General features: G+C 43.0%; 2 protein-coding genes across 4 annotated transcripts; one reads left to right on the forward strand and one right to left on the reverse strand.

Annotated features, from left to right (window-relative positions):
* Nucleotides 1-902: 902 nt before the first annotated feature.
* On the reverse strand, nucleotides 903-11,474 carry LOC311128270 (IST1 homolog). Of its 3 annotated transcripts, none has more exons than XM_084160326.1 (11): nucleotides 11,377-11,436; nucleotides 9,991-10,499; nucleotides 7,914-8,010; nucleotides 7,601-7,781; nucleotides 5,533-5,620; nucleotides 5,037-5,120; nucleotides 4,830-4,940; nucleotides 3,767-3,922; nucleotides 3,294-3,419; nucleotides 2,675-2,720; nucleotides 903-2,542 (listed from the first exon to the last, which is right to left on the reverse strand). In XM_084160326.1, the coding sequence occupies exons 3-11, from the start codon at nucleotides 7,999-8,001 to the stop codon at nucleotides 2,370-2,372; spliced, it is 1,053 nt and encodes a 350-aa protein (XP_084016452.1). In that variant the 5' UTR covers nucleotides 8,002-8,010; nucleotides 9,991-10,499; nucleotides 11,377-11,436; the 3' UTR covers nucleotides 903-2,369. The 3 variants fall into 3 exon arrangements, with proteins under 3 accessions (XP_084016452.1, XP_084016450.1, XP_084016451.1); XM_084160324.1 differs by lacking the exon at nucleotides 9,991-10,499 and adding an exon at nucleotides 8,109-8,127 and having other exon boundaries at nucleotides 11,377-11,430; XM_084160325.1 differs by lacking the exon at nucleotides 9,991-10,499 and having other exon boundaries at nucleotides 11,377-11,474.
* Nucleotides 8,954-10,453, forward strand: LOC311128269 (E3 SUMO-protein ligase ZBED1-like; the record flags this gene model as incomplete). The annotated part of the gene is made up of 2 exons (XM_084160323.1): nucleotides 8,954-9,632; nucleotides 9,787-10,453. Exons 1-2 carry the CDS (start codon nucleotides 9,046-9,048, stop codon nucleotides 10,451-10,453), a joined length of 1,254 nt encoding a protein of 417 aa, XP_084016449.1. The 5' UTR covers nucleotides 8,954-9,045.
* Nucleotides 11,475-11,959: the final 485 nt, after the last annotated feature.

The raw sequence follows: 11,959 nt of genomic DNA on the forward strand, positions 1-11,959 counted from the left end.
TTGGGGAGGACGGCTCATAGTAATGCCTGGAACGGAATCAATGGAATGGTATCGACCACATCGAACACATGGTGGTTTCCATGTGTTTGATACCATTCCATTCACTCCATTCCAGCCATTATGAGCCGTCCTCCCCTTAGCAGCCCCCTGTGACTCTGAGGGACTTATTCTGAACCACTTTAACCCAACTGGCACAGAGAGTAGGCATTCCACATAGTAATAATGTCACATAGAGCTTTGTACTGTTGGGCCAGTCCACTTCACACAGTCACCCCAACTCCCTTACATCCACTGGCAAAACACAGCAAGACAAAAAGTTATGCCAGGATTGACAAAAGCCTCAAGCTCCTGAGAGTTCCAGGAAAACATCCCATTGCAATGCTACAGATCTACACAAGACAACAGTGTCAAACAAGCATCCCTCTGCAGGAACCTGGGCCATGTTCTGCCAGCACAAAACTTGGGAAACTTCCTGAAACGGAGATTCCACTTCAAACTTAGTTGAAGTACACTTATTTTTTTTTATTTTCTGTTTGTTTCAAGGTATTTTCAAGGTCGTTGAATGAAACCCTGCTCCCTTGGCAATGGGTCCCTCAAGGCTTAGGAGACTAGTTTCTGTGGAGACAACAAACCCAGTTAACCTGTTAGAATGTTGAATGAGGATTATTGAGTGGGTTGAGACATCCTGTGTCTGTGTGTAACCCTTTACCTGCCTCATCCACTGAGGCATCCATATCAGTCAAGCTTCACTGTTCATGTAGTAATCTACCCTCTAGTGGCAGTACTAGCATCTACACTGCACTACCAACTGAGTTCCTTTGATTACAGCAGCACTGCTTCACTTGACAAGATATGACAACACCAAAACAATTACATCTCTCGGAAATTAGCCACACCAGAACTTCAATTAGAAATATGTCCTTTATTAGACAGAAAAAAACATAGGCTATTATCTGTTTTATGTGACAAGATATACACTTGCTAATCAAAGTTAGTATCAAACATTCTTCAAACAATCCTACAGCACACCTAAGAGGATGAGCAGTGAGCAGGTCACTGTACAGTAGTGTTAAAGCCATATTTTAGTATGGTGGAGTAGACAGGCCTAACTTCCATCCATTATAGATTGGTGAAAACAAGCTATAAGACAGGAACAGCAAATCCACCCCCTTTCTCTCGTTTATCAAAACGTCTTCTTCCATCACCAAGATTCAATACATTTTCATCAAATTAAAAAAACCTTGAACTAATTTTAACAAAGACTATATAAATTGAGAAATAGGCATGTTATGTGTACATCGTCTGAATATACTTATAGAACGGGAAGGCCTCTGATGATGGTCAATGCAGTGTGGTGCACAAGACACACATACATAGATAACATACTGAATCACACTATAAACCTCTCTTACACAAAGAGGAAGAAGAACCCATGACATTTTGAGGGACGTATTTACATCACAAACTTACATGGTCAAGTGGTTTTTCATATAGACTATAATTTCTGTCACCAGTCAAATCATGCATTCCCTTCGCCAATTCATTGCATGGGTTAGATTACACAAGCATGGAAAGTGCATGTATAGTGTTAGACTAAATCAGCTTTAAAACAATAAAAGTTAATTTTATTAGGAGAAAAAATACACCAAATTATTTCAAGTCTGATTGAATCCCTCCACCGCATGTAGGGTAACAGATAGGTCATAGAACAGGTTTCAGACGTCACCAAAGGTTCAGAGCCAGAGTAATGAGGGTAAAACCCGACATGGACAGGGTGCTACGGCCTTGAAACTGTCCTAGGCCTTAATACTTTCGACACAATGGGTGTGTGCCAGAAAACAGGTTTTTCTACTATGCGATTCAGTGACAGTTCAAAACCAGTTTCATGAAACTCACCAACAAGTAACGATTGAGATTCTGTATCACTCGATCCAGTCTCTGGACGAGAGACACGATTAGTTAAGACTATTTGATTATTAACCAAATATTGGCTCATACTGTGAGTCAAGGGGATACGTGACAACCATAGCAACAAGAACGCTCGAGAGGTTACATAGAATAGTAGTTACTATCAGGAAGGCCATTTTATATCCAAAGTGCTCATATAAAGATGACATCTATACGGTCCAGTTTTGATTGGATGTAGTCGATAATAAAATGTACTGTCAAATAGCCCTCTAAAGGGCCTTCACCTTCAGTGTGCCAGACAGACACGTGGTTGAATGAGGTACAGTTAATGTTAACATCAGTAAAAACTACACAGTGGAGAGTTTCACTGCAAAGGGTGCCAATACAAATATTTCAATATTTCCTGATACTGTAGCTGCGGTGACTGACAACACAGAGGAGCATGATGGGATACTGGAGGACTAGGTCTTCTTCTTCAGATCCTCAAAGCGTCGTGACAGGTCATCAAAGTCGATGTCATCAGAGCTCGCAGTGTTCCGTCCAACTCCAAAGGAGGAAGTGGGAAGCGTGTCGGGAACTGAGGGCAGCTCAGGGAGGGCGTTGTTATCGTAGATCTGGGATGAAGGCCCGGGGCCTTTGGAAAGAACATAGGTTTAGATTTACATTACAAATACACCCCAATGCAACTGTTATGCAAAAAGCAAGCAATACTATCGTTGAAGAGATTGACGTGTAGGAAAGGATATATTCATTGAAAACAACTTACCAGAGACCTGGGATGGACCAGAAGGTTTAATAGACAGCTCATCAATCTGAAAAACACACACGCATGTGTTAAGACGATCTCTCTACCCTGCCTGCATGTTGAAATGTTAAAGTTCTATAGATACATGAGAAGGCAGAGGAAAACAATGTTTTGTATGTTAGTATGTGATTGGGGAGGAAGAATCATTGAAGTAGTGCATTGCTGAGAAAGCCAACACCGCTGGGGTAAGAATGAGCAAAAAGCAAGAGCTAATAATATAATTCACCTCAAAATTGCATTCTTCACTGTGAAGAACTTTGCTTCCCTACTACATCCAGTAACATACTAGTTTGACAGCAAGCAGATCTCTCTTTCAGCATATTATACTCACTCAGAGCATTCAAAGACAGTCGTATGCAGTTCAGCACAAGGTTAGTGATTAGCAGTTCATACCAGCTATGGCCCGTTTCCACATTCTATCTGTTCTTATCCAATCCCTATCATGTCGCTGTAGCATAGCACTGTGCTGAAAAGAGATGGCACAAGCAAACTATAATGAACTCCTCTTCCCTGAAAGGTGAACTGGCCGTCTGTCCATCTGTCTGGAGAAGCAGAAGGTGCAGGGGGCTCTGACACTTACAGACTCGTAGGTGGGGGGGCAGCTCGGCAGCTCAGGGGGCTGCCCTCCTCTCATTGGAGGCTGGAAGTTGTTAAAGGCATCATAGGTGCCAACAGAGGGGCCGTTGAACCCTATGGGGCCGGGCATCTGAAGAAAAAAACGAATATAAATAAAAACATCCCATTCATATCAACATCTCTATTTTTCAGTCTTAAAGCTGGAATCCTTAATGGTGAAACAGCCATGTCTGTTAGCGATATTACAACAACAACAACGAAGTTACAGCAAACAAGTAACACTGTTTTCTTCCCCTCTGACATCATTGCACGCGCGATAGAAAAGCACAATATGTACTGCACTTTTTTTTTACCCTGCTGCACGAAGCACCTCGGCAACAAAAACAATAACGTCAGTGGCGTTGTTTCCCCCTACTGCGGACTCGCCAAACAAGAGTTAGGTGTCATTTATGCCACTATTGAAAAGAATGGTCTTACTGCTCCTTTGGGTGTTGGGTAGCTGAACGCTGATGGGGGGCCCATGGGCATGGCTCCAGCGGTGAAGCCGCCTCCACCACCTCCTCCACCGCCTGGCTTCTTGAAGTCAGAGTCCACGTCGATGAGGTCAGCCTCCTCGCCTGTACACACCTCTGGCTGCGAGGGGGAAATAAAAATCCAATGTTATTCATCACGATTCGTAAACAATAGGTGTAGACTAAAAGTTGGTGCATGGTCAATCCAACGTCTGCATTGGCCATGCAGCATTTATGGTGATACGGCCTCTGCAGAAGTCAGGGCATTCATACTACTTGCGCGTCGCGGAGCAGCGCAGAGCTGATGTCAAGGAAGTGAGTTTGTGTTTATAAAGGACCTCCCGCCCCCACATACCGTCAAACAATCATGTCAATGCGGAGCTATACGGAGCCCTCTGCATTGTTAAAAAATTCACGAGGCGCACAGCGATGCTGTACAGAACTTGATTTGGCCTCTGCATGCCTCCGGAGGCTGCACAATTGCGTCACACCCTCCATACGAAGCCTCCGACCACATTTTCGGATCAAGCATAAATTGGCTTTAACAGTGAAATGCTTACGGACCCTTCCCAACAATGCAGAGAGAAATAAAATAGAGAAAAAACTGAAAAGTAATAATCAAAGTAATAATGAATACACAATGAGTAACGATAACTTGCTTATATACACGGGGTACCAGTACCGAGTCGATGTGCAGGGGTACGAGGTAATTGAGGTAGAGATGTACATATAACCAGGAATAAAGTTACTTGGCAACAGGATAGGTAATGAACAGTAGCAGCAGTGTATGTGATGAGTCAAAGGTTAGTGCAAAAAGGGTAAATGCAGATAGTCTGGGTAGCTATTTTGTTAACTATTTAACAACCTATTTAGCAGTCTTATGGCTTGGGGGAAGAAGCTGTTCAGGGTCCTGTTGGTTCCAGACTTGGTAGTATATAAATAGTAGAGTCAGTCAGGGGGTCGGCACAGGGAGACAGGCACACAGGTGAATGGTGGGAGGCAGACTGGTTTCATCATCAGATACTCACTCTGACCATGGCGTCTGACTCATAGGGCACGTTGTAGTTCTTGGCAATCTCAATGAGGTAGCGCTCCACCAGGATCTTAGGAGGAGCCTCTACACTCAGTTTATGCATGAGCTATGGGGTAAAGTAGAGACAGAGAAATATATTTTAGGCACACAGAAACAAACACATCAACATATATCTTCAAGCAGGACATCTGAAAATTCATACCCTATCATTGACAGTCCCGATTTGGTTTGTCCTACAGAGCTTGCCATACTCCTTGCTGTATTTGGCACACAGCTGGTCAGACACCTGTATGGAGAAAGCACAGTATCAAGGATCATAATACAGCAAAAAGTGTACAAACTGCATTACATTTTTTTACTGAGGACTAGTTTCAAGCTTTATTAGTCGTATGTACGGAATACGCATCGTATACATGGTCCAACGAAATGCTTACATGCAGGTTCCTTCTTGACAAGGCAACAACAATAAGAAATAATAAAAGATAAGAATTCAAACAAAGTATATGGCAGTACAATAGAATAATACATTGTAGCATAAGTATAATACAGGAAGGCACAATTTCTAGTCCAATAGTTATATGTGTATTTGGGAAGGGGGGTACGCAAGTGTTTAAATTAGGCAGTATAATAAGACTAGTCCAAGCAACTAGGCATGCTATCTCCAGGGTCAACGCAGCAGCACATTGCATACTACTCACAATTTTGAGCTCGTTGACCTCAGACTGCAGACGTGGGGCTGCCCAGATGAGCGTGGACACAGCCTCCTGCAGACCAGGGTCCAGCTCCCTGTCAAGAAATAGACAAATAGGTGTTAAGGACAGGGCTTGACAGATTTTTTACTGTACAGGGCTTGACAGATTTTTTACTGTCTGAAAGCTCAAATAATTTTTCCAAAAATGAAAAATTGTCTGTAACACCATGGGCCAAAAGGGTGACTTAAAATGGTATTGTATGATGCAACGAACAACTTTACAAAATACAATTCTCATTAGAATACAGAGAATCAGAAAAATGTAGGCCACCCTCTGCCTATTGACTTCTATGCATATTCAGATTGTCTCAAAATAGAACACTGCCCCTTAAAAAAATACAAATATGTCTTCTTGTCACATACACCAGATAGGTGCAGTGAAATGTGTCGTTTTACTGGGTCAGCCATAGTAGTACTATGCCCCTGGAGCAAATTAGGGTTAAGTAACTTGCTCAAGGGCACGTTGACAGATTTCTCGGGTATTCGAACCAGCAACTTTTCGTTACTGGCTCAACGCTCTAACCTCTAGGCTACCTGCCGCCCTTTAAGGCTCTCCTGGAGGATGGTTGGCAATTCTTAAATAGCCTAAATAATATTTTTGCATTACAATTACAACCAAATATGTATGTCTTTATTAAATATTTTCCTTATTTAATAAATAAGGGATCAAATGGCTTAGGCAGGCTACTTCAAATCAAGGCTAAAATATTAAGGTTTTTGTGGAGATCTATTGACAGGATAGGAGGAATTTCACAATTAGGCTACTCTTAGGGCCGGGGCGATACCAGTATCGCGATACTCAGTAGTATTGTGGCAAGGAAACAAAACACTAAGCGGATTTCACTTCTTTAGGAAAACAGCCTTAATGTTGGAAACAAACATTATGTTGTCATCCAGAGTCACATTTATGTATTTTCCAAGCTATAGCACACAATATTTTACACATAGCAGGTTTTTAAAGGACCAAAGAGTTACTGGTATAGTCTCGGCCCTAGCTATTCTAAGAATATTTTTAACACTGTCAGAATGACATGTCCAATGTTGAATTGAGGGGAATAGAGTCAACTCCCAATTTTGAGTGCTTGACATGCGGTTTTTATAACTGGAGTAAGTTAACGCACCCGTTCATCAACTGTGTGTCGGTCATTTATTCAAGAGCGCTGGACAACATTTTTGGGGGATATCGGACATGACAATGACATTAATTTATGCTATTAGCTAAATACTTAACTACCAAGATAACTAGCCAGGCTACACGATATGTTTTGAACTGGCTAACTAGTCAGTCAATTAGTCTAACATTATTTTGTAGGCCATAGCCTACCTGCTGCAATATCTCTCCTCAGGCCCAATCACACTGGCATAAATGCATGGGATGCACACTTGACTTTTCCAGGATTTTCATGGCTGTATGATCCCTGTTTGCTAACCAAAAATGTACTGACTGCAAATAACTAACTAGCAAGGAATATCAACAAATATGCTCTGCGCTTTGATCATCTCGTGACCGCAAGACCACCTGTCAATGCAATAATTCTACTACGATGCGCTCTGCAGAAATTGGGAGAACAGTGCGCAACACATTGCTTGCGGAGGACACTGGTCCAATTCTGATCTGAGCAATTTTTGGATATAGGGATTTTTATTTATTTTTACTTGTCCATCCAGACAACTTACAGTAAATCTATATTCTTCTTGTCCAACTATTTGTCCGGGCCAGGTAAAACAAGCGTTAATGTCAAGCCCTGAAGGATAACCTCAAACACCCATAATAAGGCCAGGAGTTTTTCCTTGACTAGGAGAAATTCTGGCTCTTCTTTCAATTGTCTTTAATCGATTCCTTGCATCCGCTCTCGTCGCTGTCTCAAAACGCATGGGAAGAGAAGTCCCAAGGCTCCTCCCCTCTCTAACCTCATCCAATGTGTTTTGAGGAGGCGGCAAGGAGACATGATGCAAGGAAATAAACAATTGAGAAAGAGCCCCCTTGTCCGAGTCCTCTAGGCTGGCTCACTCACTTCATGGACTGGATGAGGCCAAAGCGAGCCAGCAGCAGGTCACAGTACAGTTCTAGGATCTCCATGGCCTCTACCAAGTAGTCCTCTCTGATGATGTGCTCCACACGGATCCTTGCTCGCTCATCCTTCCCTGTTGACAGATAGTCTGCAATCTCCTTCCGCGCCTTCTGAGCTAGCTCAGCTACAAAGAGACAGAAGATCCATTCTGTAAGCATGTATTTTAAAGACAACCCGAGACACAAACATTTCAATGAACAGAGACTAGGCTATAGCTTGCACAGTGTTTGTGTGTGTATGTAGTTGCCAGGCTCACTTTTCTTTTTCTCCATGAGCTTCAGGCGATTGATCACCAGTCTGAGATTGACCCGGAGTCTTTCTGCTTTGAATCCTCCCCCAAGCATGATGGCCAGCTAAGAAAACAAAATACGTTGGTATTGAAAAGAGGAGCCAATACATACTGGCAAGTCTGACAATTACTTTGCCACACTGACATGCTGTCATCACCCACCATATTGTTTTCACCTATCCTTTGTTCAGAGTAGTGATGGGTCATGCGCACAAGCATCGGCTCTGAGAGCCGGCTCTTTGTAGTGAATCAGAAGAGCCGGCTCGCATCGAGTGAGAGCCGGCTCCCAGTTTTTTGCCCATTCGCTGCTTAGGTTTCACTTTCACAGAGGTCTGTTATGATTGGCCAGCATGGCGACCAGCATGCGGCATTCACGTGAGAATTAAGGATGTGTAAACAGAGAGGGGGCGGGGCAGACACACCACTTGACTCCACTGCAAGTGAAGAGAGAGACAGAGCGGACTGAGGAGCGTGTGTGCGTCTTGCATTGTCGTGTCGTTTAACTATGAGTGACACTAGAAAGCGAAGCAGCATCTGGCTGCAGTTTAAAGATATTGGGAACAAGAAAGCAGAGTGCCTTCACTGCAAAACGAAGGTCACTATAAGAGCAGGTTCCACCACAAACCTGCATAGACATACAAGAACTGTCCATCCTACAGTGCAGTTAGAGGAGAGAGGGCAAGCCAGCTCACCATCTACTGATCCTGGTGTGTCTCATACCAGAACAACAGCTGCTGTAACGTCTACTGCCATCCCCATGCGTGCAAGTATAACCTCTCCTACTGCAACTCAAAGCAAAATAAGTCAGTTTTTACCTAAACTGATGACCCCAGCCAAACAGCACAGTATTGATGATGAGTTGGCTAAAATGGTAGCTTCTGATTTTCAACCCTTTTCCATTGTGGAGGACAAAGGAATGAAAAACTTTGTCAAAGCCCTAAATCCCACATACACTCTACCCAGTAGAAAAACACTTTCCCAAACAATGATCCCAAAACTATATGACACAGAACGTGCATTATGGCAAGAAAGGGTGACAAAAGCTCCATCAGTTTGCCTGACAACTGACTGCTGGACCTCCAGAACAACCTGCTCTTTCATGTCTGTCACTTGCCACTTTATTGAAGATTACAAGATGACATCTTGCCTTCTGGACTGCTTCGAGTTCACCGACAGACACACTGCAGAAAACTTGGCAGTGGAGCTACTAAGAGTGGCAAAAGAGTGGCAAGTAGAGGACAAAGTGGTGTGCTGTGTGAGTGATAATGCTGCAAACATCACCAAAGCCATAAAAGTTTTGAAGTGGACCCATCACCCATGTCTGGCGCATACACTAAACCTGGTGGTTAGAGATGCTCTGAAGGTGATCAAAACAACCGTGGATAAGGTGAAGGCTGTTGTGGAGTTTTTCCACAAAAGCACAGTAGCAGCACAGAAGCTAAAGTCCACACAGCGCCAAATGGGGATTCCTGAACTGAGGCCCAAACAAGAGTGTGCCACCAGGTGGAACTCAACATTTGATATGTTGAAACGAATGCTTGAAATAAAAGATGCCATCATCTCCACCCTGGCCCTCATCAACGCATCTATTGAGCCATTAAGCCAAGAGGAATGGGAGCTGGTGAAAGAGGTCTGCGCCGTCCTGCAACCATTCCAGGAGGTGACTGTGGAGATAAGTGCAGACAGGTACCTAGAACCATTGAAGCATTGTTTTCTCTACTACTATTCAGTCACTATTATACATTGCAAACACAACACATACAGTATAATGCATCACGTATAATATGCCACATACTTTTAAAAAACTAAATTCTAAAAGTTGCTGTTTTCTCTCCTTCAGCTATGTCACAGCCTCGAAAATGCTCCTGCTTTGCAAAGGTCTGCAGCTGGTGACAGCCGAGAACCAATGGACAGTAACTGTGCAGAAAGTGAAGGAATTAGTTGCAGCTCTTTGTTCAGCCATGGACCGCAAATTTCTGCGGATGGAGTACAACACTGTCCTTTCAGAAACTACCTTATTGGATCCAAGGTTTAAAAAACTTGCCTTCAGTGATCGTAGAGCTGTTGATGAAGCTCTTCAGAGGATTAGTGCAGCAGCAGCAGCAAAATGCACCCCCAGCAGCCAGCCAGCTCCACCATTACAGGGCCAAGTGGAGGAGGAGCAGCAAACCTCTGCTGTTTGGAGGCTTTTTGATGACAGAGCTACAGGAGATGCTTCAAGGAGAAATCCGACAGCTGATGCTATAATGGAGGTGAGGAGCTACCTTGAGGAGCCCCTCATCCAGAGAGCAGAAGACCCACTGAGCTGGTGGCAGGCCAAGGCCTCAGTCTTTCCACTCCTGGTGAAGGTGATGGAGGGGAGACTATGTATTGTTGCCACATCAGTTCCTTCTGAGAGAATCTTCTCCAAAACAGGGCAGATACTCACGGAGAGGCGAAATCGTATCAGGCCTATCAGCCCATCCAAGCTGAGGCATCTGATCTTCCTGAATGCCAACCTGCCCTGAGGACTAATGCTGTTTGCTGGAGTTTGGTTCTGGTTTTGATTCTGTTCTGTGGATTTGTTTGAAGTTTATTGTTAATTTGTGCAATAAAAAAGTTTAATTGAAATAAACAAATGTAAGAGTGGTTTTGTCACAGAATAAATGCACAGAATTAGGCATTATAAGGTCTCTCATAAAAACACTGAAAGCAAAAGGGTTTTCAACACATAAACCATGATTTTTTTTCAAAGTTAAGGTAAAATATAGGCTACAAAAGATCCTAAATAAAGAGCCGTTCGGGAGTCGAAAGAGCCGGCTCTTCTTTGGGAGCCGAGTCAAAAGAGCCGGCTCTCAGAAAAGAGCCGAACTTCCCATCATTAGTTCAGAGAACGTGAAGATGACGCAGATGAGGGAATAAGGAGAGGGAATAAGGAGAGGTTTCGACCCTAGTGAGTCATCACCATCATGTGAGCTGGTTGATGGCCACACCAGTAACTACAGCCAGGTAGGACTGAAGCGGACATATAAACAGACAGCCATTGAGCCATGTAGCTAATTTAGCTAGCTAACTAAACTGACAGTAGTATCCACCCTCTGAAACCAATACCACTGGCTAACTAGCTTACATAGCCTCTATCGGAAATACAGAAAGTACACACATTACTTTGTTGAATTAACTAAATCCATGTTGATGGATCACATAGTAAAGGAATTGGTTAGCTAACTAGCTAGTTTGCACAACCGGGATGAAGAAATCTAGTTAGCTAACTACTAGTAACGTTATGCTAGCTAACGTTAGCTAGTTTGATAAACAAAGCAGTGCTGTTCGATTCAAAACGTATCCAGCTAGCTACAGTAATGTTACCTGTAAAAACGATCAACCAATAAAAGCCATAGTATATATAATTTACATTTTATATCTAATGAATACAATTTTTTGACATTACCTGTTACGGTCGTCAGCTAGGTAAACAGCAACTTGTCGATTGTTTGACTTCCGTGAATGTGATCCCTTGCTTCTTCAATCACAAAAAGATTACTGAGTGACGTCACGGGAATCTTTCAAAACGTGGGCGGTTCACATCTGCTGTTTACACCACTAGAAGGCGATGGTGGATTGGAGAGCCATAAACTAGATTTTAAATAAATTAGACCCAATGCCAAAAATGTACAGTACGCTAGCTCCATAGCCAGTGATGTTTTGAGGAAGACGACCACAATATATCTGGTCAAACTGCACAGAGCAGCAAGGCTGAATTTCAAAACTACACCCCACAGCTAAATTTTTTAAAACCAGAAAAACCCTTAATACTCACATGAAAAATAAGCTGCAAGTAGTAGTGTGAACCTTCAACAATAATCACTAATTGAATCAACGATTTAGCTAATAATAATAATACATGTTTTTGTCACGTAAACCGGATAGGTGCAGTAAAATATGGTTTTACGGCATGGGTCTACTCATTCCACGGAGAGCCGAGTGTCTGCGGGTTTTCGCTCCTCCCTTGTACTTGATTGATGAATTAAGAT

This window comes from Coregonus lavaretus (genome assembly GCF_964263955.1).
Source record: "Coregonus lavaretus genome assembly, chromosome: 4".
NCBI classification, from domain to species: domain Eukaryota; kingdom Metazoa; phylum Chordata; class Actinopteri; order Salmoniformes; family Salmonidae; genus Coregonus; species Coregonus lavaretus.

Bases quoted from the DNA above. Each gene is read 5' to 3' on its own strand.
- LOC311128270 (XM_084160324.1), bottom strand. The intron at 5,621-7,600 runs GTGAGTGAGCCA...ATTTCTTGACAG, and splicing joins GGCCTCATCCAGTCCATGAA to GGAGCTGGACCCTGGTCTGC. The intron at 2,721-3,293 runs GTAAGTGTCAGA...TGTGTTTTTCAG, and splicing joins GCCCCCCCACCTACGAGTCT to ATTGATGAGCTGTCTATTAA.